Raw genomic sequence first — 11,587 nt, 5'->3', positions numbered from 1 at the left:
CCACCAAGTTTTATTTTAGATTTTGATGACCAGGATGACTTTATTGTTATAGAAATGATTTGAAAAATTTAGAAATGTAAAGTAAAAGGTTGAGGTTGCAACTTTGTTTTGTGTCCTGCTGCACTGAAAAAAAATTGAAAATCACTTTTTTTCTTTTTGCACTACTCTTCTTTTCTCTATAACTCTCCCACGGTTTGTTTTTATTTGTATGTTATCTTATAACAAATGCTAATGTTGAAAGAAAAATCAGGTCCACTTCCAAGCTGGGAATAAGACACTAGAAATAAAATGGAGGCTAAGATGCTGGAAATAAAATGGAGGCTGTTTAGGAAAGAAGGTTTCTGTTTATTGATGAGCAGAACCAGCAACAGAATACAGTTCTGGGACAGCTAACAAAATGGAGTTGAGAGTGGGTGGGTTTTTATACCTTCTTTGGCTTTGTATTAGATGCCTATTCCTGTGCAAGAATATGTCCTTTAATATTCTAAAGGCTGTTGCCAGATTTCTTGGGGTCATGTAGGGGTCATGACCCCTATAGGCAAAAGGGGAAATATAAATCCTAGTGTTTGTCTGAGCTAATTTTGTCAACTTTTGGCTTGCCTAATTGTGTTGCTTATCTGGAGTCTCTGTTTGCTCTTTGCTTATGAATAGAGTGACCCAATCTTTAAGTCTCCACTTCTAAAGACTTCAATCTCGTCAGGTTTCCTGTAGCAGGAAGACTGGGGCAGCTTTCTGTCTTTGTTAAGATTTTTTTCCATTTCTCCTTTATCCATATTGCTGGCCTTTATCTATAGACCTCTCACATCCTGGACATAATTATTTCAACTTCTCCCCTCAATGTCTGCCCACTACAGGGCATTGCATGCCAAAACAACTAGACACAAAAATAGCTTCTTTCCCTGCGCCTTCACTCTGCGAAACACCTAACTCCCCACCACTGTCTTATGCCTAAAGATATTTACCCATGTAGTAGGCTGTATTGCTATTATCCTTCTCATCTTGTTGTCTTTCTCATCTTTGCATCTTCCTCACCTCTCACCTTTCCTACTACCTTCTCCTACTGGTATACTATGATTTATCAATTGTTGTTTGTATCTTATGATGTATGATTGTGTATTATGATTTATGATTCATGACATCACTTTGTTGTTTGTATCTACACTGAGAGCTTATGCACAAATTCCTTGTGTGTCCAATCACACTTGTTCTTTATTATTTGTATAAATTAACTCGAGACCGAGAACATACCTAATACTCCTTCCTCTTCCAATTTTCCCCACAACAACAACTCGGTGGGGTAGGCCCTCTACCATTCTGGACAGCCATTTGTCCAGAATGGTGTAGGCCTAGGTGGTCACCCTGGGACTATAGAATTGTAATGTAATCATCAGCTCTATGGGATTGTAGGCTAAAACATAACCTGTTTTTTCAGGGATCATAGATTATTCATTTGCTCTGGGAAATTATACATTTGGTAGAAGATTATAGATATCTACTTTTGTGTCCAAGAAGAATAGGAAGCTCAGGAATTGCATAGAAACCTAAGAATAACATTTTTATCCCAAAGTATAGACTGAATTACACTTGTCTTCTACCAGGAATATTGTAACAAGTATTTTAGTACACTGTCATTTTCTGCATGATACATAGTTTTCTTTGAGGTATATATTAAATAGTATTGTATTAAGAAATAGAAAATAGACATCCAGTGTTGGAAGCAGGCAATAATAAAGATATAGTTTATATGCCAACAGATATAACTCAAGAACGTGTACAAAATATCTTGCTGAGTTGGTCTAAAGGCTTTTCAGATCCAGCAATCTTGTCCAATATGAGCTCATCAGATGCTAATGGGAAAGCACAAGAAGAGCATAAATGTGTTTGTCCTCTCCAACTCATACTTTTCAGGATTGGTATAAACCAGGGGTAGTCAACCTTGGCTCTTTTATGACTCGTGGACTTCAATTCCCAGAATTCCTGAGCCGGCTTAGCTGGCTCAGGAATTCTGGGAGTTGAAGTCCACGAGTCATAAAAGAGCCAAGGTTGACTACCCCTGGTATAAACTATGGGTCTTACATTGAAGGAAAATCTAAACATCAGTTATTGGAAGTTTTTTTTTTTTCATTAATCCCATGCATATTTTCACACACACATATTTTCTCTCTTACTGACTTTTTAATCCTAAACTGAAATACCTTAAATGTTACACCCCGGTGGGATCTTGCTCCAGTCTGCTGAAAATTCTAATTCTAACCCTTTTGTGTAGAATATTATTTTTAAAATGCGGCAAACAAAACTATTCAGTTCATTTGACAACAGTTGATTTAGTGACAATTCAAAGTTACAACGGCACTGAAAAAAAGGATTTATGACCAGTTTTCACACTTATGACCTTTGCAGCATCCACATGGTCACATGGTCAAAATTCAGACGCTTGGCAATTGTCTCATATTTATGATAGTTGCAGTGTCCCAGGCTCACATGATCACCTTTTGTAACCTTATGACAAAAAAGTCACTTAACAACTGTGTTACTGACTTACAAAATTGCAGTGAGTCACTTAACTGTGGCAAGAAAGGTCGTAAAATGGGGCAAAACTCACTTAACAAATGTTTCACTTAGCAACAGAAATTTTGGGCTCAGTTATGGTCTTAAGTTGAGGATTACCTGTACATACATTCCAAATATAGTCACAATATAGATTTACATAAATAGNATTAATTCAATCCCGATCTAGAACATCTCTTCATTTTTCTTCATTCCATTATATAATAATTTTCATACAATAATCACCCATTTTTTCTTATTTCTACTCAAAAACTTAATCCTTAAATCAATCCATAGTTCTAAAATGCCTTATATCCAATATATATAATTTTAAATTTCTCTTTTCAGTCTTATTCTAGGCTTTTTTTTCTGCCAAGCAGGTTTCCACAACAACGCTTTCCTTTCAGCCGGTAGGTCTCTCTTTGTTGCTTGTGATGCCATTTGAGGCAGTAATAAGCTTCCTGTCGTCTGGATTGGACCTCCATTTCTCTTATTCTTGAAGCCTCGCTGCATTAAAGGTTCAAATCTCAATCTTTGCTTTTTCTGATCCTCAAAAATATAGATAAGATGCTTGTAGGGTGAAATAAGTTCCTCTGTATCCCCAATAAAGTCATCTTTTAATATAATTTGGTTTGTAGAATAGTCAGGTGTAATCTGAAAGTCACTTTTAAGATTTAAAGAAGAATCTCTGGTTCTTAATTCTGTGGTAATCTCTTTCATTGTAACGAATTCCTCTTTAATTTCCCTTAATTCCTCTTCTGGTATGTTTTGGTTTATAGAATAAACAGATGTACTTTGAAAGTCAGTTTGAAAGTTTGGGGTAGAGTTGACTCTTCGTCAACTCTACCCCAAACTTATAGCACATATTTCCTTATAGCACATATTTCTTCAGAAACCTCATGCATCTTTTCCAGTATAAGCTTACAATTTAAGTGAGAGTAGAATTTATCCATTTTAAAAGTGATCAAAGAAAGTCCTTTCTTTATTATTATTTTCTCTTCTTTTTTTAATGAGGGTTGTAATTAAACAGTGTCCACCCCCTTAGTTCCCACAGCTGCACCATCTTATCTTATCCAGGAATAGTTTGAAGCTCAGGTCCTTCTATCCAAAAAATAGTTGCAACATTGACTTTTCACCACTAGATGTCCTCAGTAAATAAAAAATCTTTTCCAGACACCATTTTCCCCCTTTTTTCTAACTTTTAAAGGAAAGAGTAGAGAAAGAAGTAATCTTCCAATATTAGCTACTAATACAATTCGAAAAAGCGTTTTTTTCTGTATCCCAAAATGACTGAAACTAGAGTGTAGCCTTTAACATTTTTTTGTTCTCAACGCCTCTCTTCCCACACATACAGAAGCTGCTTTTTCCAAATGGGGAAATAATTCCAACCAAGTTTTTACAGGCAAAAAAAAACCAAGTAGGGGAAAGAGAGGGGCTAAAAGGGTCTCACCCGGATCCTCCGCGGTGGGTCTAATATCGCTTAGCTGTAATTGTGACTTCGGCTGGTGCAGCAGGATAATCGGCCATCTTGCAGGACGATCGTTGCTCCGTCGGCCCTAAGGAAATAGCTGGAGCCGCGGGAGAAGCTGCCGCTCTCCCACAGTCACCAGCAAGCCTCCTTCTCGGTGGTCGCCCCTCCAGGGCGACTTTCGACCCACTAAGGCAGTGACAGTGAACCTTTTAGAGACCAAGTGCCCAAACTGCAACCCAAAACCCACCTATGCATCGTTGGGTGCTGGGTGGGTGTGGCCCATTGGGTGGGCGTGGCTGCGGTGGTAACAGCAGACTGAGTGGGACTAAAAAGTTCAATCAATCAATTCCAACTTTGCAAGATCTTTTTTTTTCCCACGAAAAGTTGAAATTGACTGATTGATTGAACCTCTTTTTTTTGTACATGATGGCAGAGGCCTAAAGCAAAAAGGTTTTATAAAACCCAGCTGAAGGCCTAGGACTGGGGCGACGACACCACAGAGAGGGCTCTGAGTGCCGCCTCTGGCACCCTTAGTGCTGCCACCACTGCACTAAGGGGTCTACCGATGCAGAAAACCCAGCCGGACTGGAGACGAGTCCCCAGACATGACCGGCGTCGCCGCGTACCGGAACCGGAAGTCAGACATGGCTGCTTTAATACTTATAGGAAAGATGCTTTTCCCACACCAATGTATTCTGTGAAACATGTATTTTGAATACTCTATGAATATCCAGTGAAAAATATCTCGAGAAGAGAAGGAGTTTTATAGGGATGAAACATTGTGCCCCAACAGGCTCTTGGTGAAAGAAATTCCTGGTGCAAAGGCCAGTTAAGCATGGAAGATTGATACAATTGACATAGTTATCTTTAAGCTTTGGTCATACTGATAGAAAGATCATATGAATGATGTTTCTTGCATTGATTGTTCTGCGCTATCATGTTGAGCGGGCTCCAATATACAGTGGTAGCTTCTTCTTTTGCTTTGTTTCTTGGTTACTTTGTTTAGAAGACACTGGCTTGTCAATAGTCCTGTAAATTGTAGGGTAAAAAGGGGGAGGAAGGAAGCTGTCAGCTTAACTACCAGAGTGGTTTTTTTCTGCCTCTTTTGTTCCTCCTTCCACAGTGGCTTCCTTTGATCATGTTCCAAGTACATGTTCTTGCAGTTGGATTATATGTTTCTTTTTTCCTATTTTCTTCTGTCTTTTAGATTGTGAGGTCTGGGAACAGTTTATATCTCTCAGCTTTCCTATTTTACAGGCTGAGAAAAAACAGGAGGAGGAGGACAGGAACAGATTTTCTTTGCTGTCTTCATGAGATCAAATGAACTTTAGCCTACTTGAAAATCTCAGGACTCCTTGCCCCGATTAATATTTAAAGAAAGACAAGGAATAGCACAAATGAAAGATTTGCCATTTGAGTTGAGAGTGTGTGGAAAGTGTGCACTATAAATCAGGGGCATGGGTGTGTGTGTGTCAGAAACATTTAGGATGGCAGCTGTGCCAGTGATATCAAAGATCTGCCCCCTTTTTATGTGCATTGTGACAGATATAAAAATAAGGGATAGGATGTTATTAACTTGATTTTTTTTAATTGCCCCCAGATGTCCCTGCAAAAAGCCCTATATTAATTGCAAGAGCTTTCTTTTTGAAATGAAAGTGGAAATGAATAGTTTAAACTACACAAAATGAGAGGAATTGCTCTAATAAAAGCTTAACATTTCCCATATATAAAAACAGTTTCAAGTTCCGTATATTTGTAATTCCCTCTGAAATCTTAGAATTCAGCTTTGTTCATACAGAAACTTGCATTAAAAAAAATCCATATCTCCATTGCTATGAAGAAATCACTACATATACCAGCTCTAAAACCAGACAAATTTCTTAATTTGAAAGCGTCTTACTGCACTAGTTGATGTTCCTTTCCAAAAAACCTGAATGTGTTAATCTAACTGCAGTGCAAGCTCTTGGAAAATGCATTGTGTAAGAATGGCGACTCTCTCATGTTTATGCTTCTGAATTTCATGAAACTTACTTCCACTTTTTAGCTCTTGTGGTTTCCAACAGGAAGAAGGTGCCATGGCTAGGCTAGGATTCCAAGGGTTAGGTATGAACAGAATTCGTCCTTTATCTCAAAGTGGCCCTAGTTGCCATTGTTATTATATAAAATGCACTTTTGACTCTCAGGGACAACAGTGCTGGGACGTCTGTTGTTTAATGGAACAAAGAAAAGAAATTCTCAGCTTGAGGTAGAACTAAATGAGTCATGGGGATTCCCATCTGTATTTCCTATAAATGTTGTTTTTAAAATAAAATAAATTTTAATAAATAACCAAATTAAAATGTGGAATATTCATTGAATAGAGGCAGAGATTCTAAACATACCATTATAGCAGTGGTTCTCAACCTTTTTAATGCCGCGACCCCAACCGGTCGTAAGTCGAGGACTAAACCAGTCGTAAGTCGAGGACTAAACCGGTCGTAAGTTGAGGACTTTCCCTGCCCGGGAGCACCGCACATGCGTGGTTCCGCCTCCTGCGCTGGCCGAGGCGTACCTGGCAAGCGGCAGAGACGGAGCAGGCCGACCACCAGCTGCCCCAGCCCAAGGGAGGTAAGGCACCCGCCGGAAAAGGGGGAAAAATGGCGGACAAAAAAAATGGTGGACAGCCTTGCTTGGCGACCCCCATGAAATGGTCGATCGACCCCAAATGGGGTCCCGACCCACAGGTTGAGAACCACTGCATTATAGCAATAATATTAACAAGAAAGTACGGCATACTGTAACAGCATAGCAAATAGTCAAAAGAGGGGGGGGATTAACAAAACTCTTCAGAAGGAGGGAAACTGAGGCATTGTCTCGTGAAGAGGCTTGGAAAATCTGCCTAGTCCTGGGATTTGAGATTCACATCTGAAGTGGGGAAGTTGCTTGGCAGAGGGAGGGAGGAGGAGAACTCATCATACATGTTGGCACCGTTTTCTGGGTTTGCTCCAAGGTAGCACAGTCCCGGGGAAAATACAATCAAGTAAAGGAGTTGATGATAGTACAGCCTGGCAGATTGCTCCCTTGAGTATCCACGAAGAAGTTCATTTCTGAAATCAGAAAATAAGTGGAGGGAGGTTTGGTCCTTTAAAACAAATCAATTTATTTCAGGGTTGTCAGCAGTATATGGCCAAAGAATTCAAGATGTTGGCCTTGAGGGTGTGATTGATTTATTCCTTAAGCATTGCATGCAGACATCCCGGCATCTTTTCTTTATCCTTCTTTGAATAAGTCTGAGCAAGAAGGAGTGAAAAGAAAGTGGAGATAGTGCAGTTTCAGTGTTGGATTAGAGGGCTGACAAAAGGTTTTCCACTCCTGGAGAGGAAAATAATGGTAGACTGAATAAGTATACACACATATATAGAATATTGTTTTTTCAATTGTGTAAAGATATAATTCTGATTGATAAATGCAGTCCACGTAATGGTGTTTTTATGACCACTGAATTCAGTGTTTGTTGTATTTTATTTCAGTCAGTAGGTTGATTGAAATATAACTATGACCATGTGATAATGGTATATCATCTATATAAATAAAAATGTAAATGTTCGTTTGTTCAAAATCTTAAATCTCCAAAAGTTCTTCACTGATTGCTTTGAAATTTTAACACAACGTTGCATTCGAATACGCATGTGTTTTTATATACCTATATTATATAGATGTCAAACCTGTGACAGGTAAAAACATGCTTTTTTTGAAAAACAGCACCATCTGTTGGACGTAAAAGCAACATACGCTTTTACCAGACTGAGCCACAGCAACGCGTGGCCGGGTACAGCTAGTAGTATAATATATACCAAGTATAACTACTACCATATGTAAATCTACAGGTTTTTTTGAGGTTAAAAAGGATCCTCATACTCAGATTGCTTGGGAACTACTAAACTATAGGAAATTAAAGGCCAAGTTGGAATTCTAAGGGAAAAATAAATACATACAAATATGATATAAATTTATAACATAAAAATATAAGATAAATTATAGGAAAGAAATAGAAGAAAAGAAGAACACTGCATCAAGATTTGGACAAAGCCTATTTCAGAAAGTTGAACGGGATAATTCTGAATCTATTTTCACTTACTTTGTGAAATAATCCCTAATGTGGAATTTGTCTAATTCACAGACATATTGAAATTTGGATTCACTGACCAAGCGGTGACTCTTGAGATTAGACTACCTTGGCTGCTCCAGTCCCAACAACTGGGATTTGAGAGAAAGCTTTAGGTTTTCTGTTTGCTCCACTTCATTGCCACAGGTTCTTCTGACTGGTGTAATAGTGTTTTGTGTCCTATGTCAGCTAGATGTTTAGCTTTGACTTCGTTGTTTTATGAGAAGTACCAGCAAAAAAAATCTTATATTTCTGTTTCAGCCCTGACAAGAAATCTTTGGAAATTTGCAAATGTTTTTTTTTAATTTTTTATTCCCCCAAATAGAAAAGATTTCTTCTCATTCACTTTCTAAACACAGCCTGTGGTTAATACAGGTAATCCTTAACTTACAACCATTCATTTAGTAACTATTTGAAGTTACAATATCACTGAAAAAAAAATGACTTAAGCCTTATTATGTAAATCTTTGTGTCCTATCCCCATGATCAAGGGTAGGCAACCTCAGCTCTTTTATGACTCATGAACTTCAACTCCCAGAATTCCTGAGTCAGCATAGCTGACTCAGGAATTCTGGGAGTTGAAGTCCATGAGTCATAAAAGAGCCAAGGTTGCCTACCCCTGCCTATGGTCATGGTCATGTGATCAAAATTCAGATGCTTGGCAACTGGCACGTAATTATGATGTGATCACCTTTTGCAACCTTCTGACAAAGTCAGTGGGGAAGCTAGATTCACTTAACAAGTGTGTTACTAATTTAACAACTGCAGTGATTCACTTAACAACTGTGGCAAGAAAGTTCATAAAATGGACCAAAACTCACTTAACAATTGTCTTGCTTAGCAATGAAAATTTTGAGCTCAGTTGTGGTTGTTAAGTTGAGAACTACCTGTAATGCCTATTATGGGAGTCAGGGAAAAGCAGATAGTTTAGGGGGTTTTTTTTACGCTTCTGAATCATAATCATTTGTGCACATCTCTTTAATTACACAGAAATCTCTTTGGCATGCAATTTTGAAATGTTACTTCCTCAAGCTAACCTTTTCATCTCTAAAAGTAAATTGCTCATTAGTGAGAATATAATCTCTTTCACTGTTCTTTTCTTCTAGTTAAATATGACCTTAATAATCCTGCAAAACACGCCAAACTGGACTTTCTCAATAACCTTGCCACTGGACTGGTGTTTATTATAGTAGTTGTCAATATATTTATCACTGCTTTTGGAGTTCAGAAGCCGTCTCTTCCAGACCAGAAGGCATAGGAAGGTAAGCTCCCATTTAGAATAGAGTATCATAAAACACGAGTGCTTTTAATCTGAAAACAAATCCATTTCTTCTTGTAGAGAAACATTTTTATAATTCTATATCATTTCTATGTATTACAGAGTACAAGTTATTATAGGTGGGTTCAGGATTAATACCATTTTTATTTATTTCATACCTGTGCCCTAGCCACAGTAGAGGTTGCATTATTCCCCTTTGAAATTCCTCCTCAGAAAGATCAGAAAAAAATCCTTTTCATGTTCAATAAACTCATTTTCCATTTTTAATTAATTATAGTTAATTTAATTGTACATGGTAAAACTGGACCTACTGCAGTTATTCGGTATTTCAGGAAATACATCTTCCTGTTTATATCTAGCCAAATATTAAGATACACAGAAAATACTTTTTATGTTCCATGTGAGCTTAAAAAGGAAACAGGGCCTTCTTGGTTACAGCAGAGTGATTATAGAAGCTATCCCACCAGGACACTGAGTTCACACTTACATTGATCTTATTTCGGTTCCACATTTTTGAATCTAGTCTCAGATGTTATGGGTGCTCTATCATTGGAGGTTTTCAAGAAGAGATTGACAACCACTTGTCTGGAATGGTATAGGATTCTTTCCAACTTTTATTATTCTGTCTCTGCTTTTTATCTTGATTTTAAATGAGTAAGCCAGAATCAATTGAAATTGGCTAATTTCCCCAGAACACAACCTAAGGCAAAGCATTGTTGTTCAATGGTACAGATAACAACAAATCTCAGTTAGTTGAAAAGGAATACAACGCTTCTGATTTCCACTAGACTGATGTACAAAAAGATGAGAAGGAAGTTTATGAATCCAAAGTTTACTCGTGCTACTTTTCTAGCATTATATTGAAAATACAGTCAGATTGTAAAATCAGTTGGGAGTAGTAGTTTAGTTAGGCCACTAAGTGCAGCATTGTTTATGAGGTAGAAAAAGGTTTGGAACATGAAAAATAATCAACACCAAATACTCTTATGGACACCTCCATTGCGCTTCATGAATTTTGCTCCCTTATGAATACTGATGGTTTCAGTTCATTTTTGATCAAAAACCCAAACTTAATTGCTTAAAGCCATGCATTTGCATCAAACAGGGATTCTGGGAATTAAGTAGGTAAGAGGCAACTATGGGACAGTGTTATCTCTTCTCTTGTTGTAGATTTATTTATATATTCTATACCTTCTCTATAGAAATTGGTCTGAATATTCTGTGATGAAACGGGAAAAAGGAATTAAAGGGGTACTTTAAATGAAAATAATCAAGCTGCATAGATCCTTTTAACTGGTTTTTCATTTTTTTTCTTTTTAACTCCCAGAGACCAACATTCTGAAGACAGTTTCTGTACTTTGTGCCAGTTTCGCTTGGATGAAGAAACTCAACAAGCATGTCTTCCTTTCAGTTGGATTATTTACCAGAAAGGCCATTTTATATAACTTCTTGGAAGAAAAATGAATTTAATTTGTAGTGTAAGAAGTTGCAACCAAAGATGCTTGCACTGACCTTTCCACATAAACCTAATAGTATTGCTTGAGGAAAAAACTGCAGTGTAAATCTCTGAGACTTTCTTATGACTATTGAAGCTCAGTCCATGTGCCTTCAGAGAAATGCTAAACCAAGAAAGAGAGTACTTATATTTGAAAGCATGGACTTCACATAGGTAGGGAAAGACCCATGTACATTTCAACATTAAACAATAATTTTGCCTACAAGACTTTCAAATCCCAATGTAGATTAAAAAAACCCAAATTTGTTCATTATTTATATAATTTTATATGAATAATTATATCCAGTGCTTTTTTTTTTCTAAAAAAAAAAAAAAAAGGTGCCGGAACTCACACACGTCATACAACCCGCCTTGCCTACCCTACAAGGTTCCATCCAAAAAAGGTGCCGGAACTCCGTTCTGGGCGTTCTATGAGGAAAAAAGCCCTGATTATATCTGGTAGGGTGCTATGTGTAAGAAGAAAGTGAATGCAATCAGTGCGATGGTAATGTTGGGACAACAAACATTTGTTTTGCAAAGACCACTTCCCTTTAACTAATGTTCACTCATAGTCATTCCAAGTGTTCCAAAGAGGTGGGTATCCAGCAGAAATATATTGTAAAATTTTGTATTGTTTCATTGATAATATAA

At 37.5% G+C, this 11,587-nt stretch overlaps 1 protein-coding gene across 1 annotated transcript in view; it reads left to right on the top strand.

Annotated features, from left to right (window-relative positions):
• Positions 1-10,906, top strand: part of NINJ1 (ninjurin 1) — a 27,524-nt gene extending 16,618 nt beyond the window's left edge. The window contains exons 3-4 of the mRNA XM_015817655.1: positions 9,269-9,424; positions 10,769-10,906. Coding sequence (XP_015673141.1) covers positions 9,269-9,420 — 152 coding nt within the window. The 3' untranslated portion in view covers positions 9,421-9,424; positions 10,769-10,906. The remainder of the gene's footprint in view (positions 1-9,268; positions 9,425-10,768) is intronic.
• The last annotated feature ends 681 nt before the right edge of the window (positions 10,907-11,587 follow it).

The sequence above is a fragment of the Protobothrops mucrosquamatus genome, unplaced genomic scaffold (assembly GCF_001527695.2).
Source record: "Protobothrops mucrosquamatus isolate PMUCROS unplaced genomic scaffold, P.Mucros_1.0 scaffold617, whole genome shotgun sequence".
Classification (NCBI taxonomy): domain Eukaryota; kingdom Metazoa; phylum Chordata; class Lepidosauria; order Squamata; family Viperidae; genus Protobothrops; species Protobothrops mucrosquamatus.
Note: the sequence above shows the minus strand (reverse complement) of the source record. Positions and strands in the feature narration are given on the sequence as shown.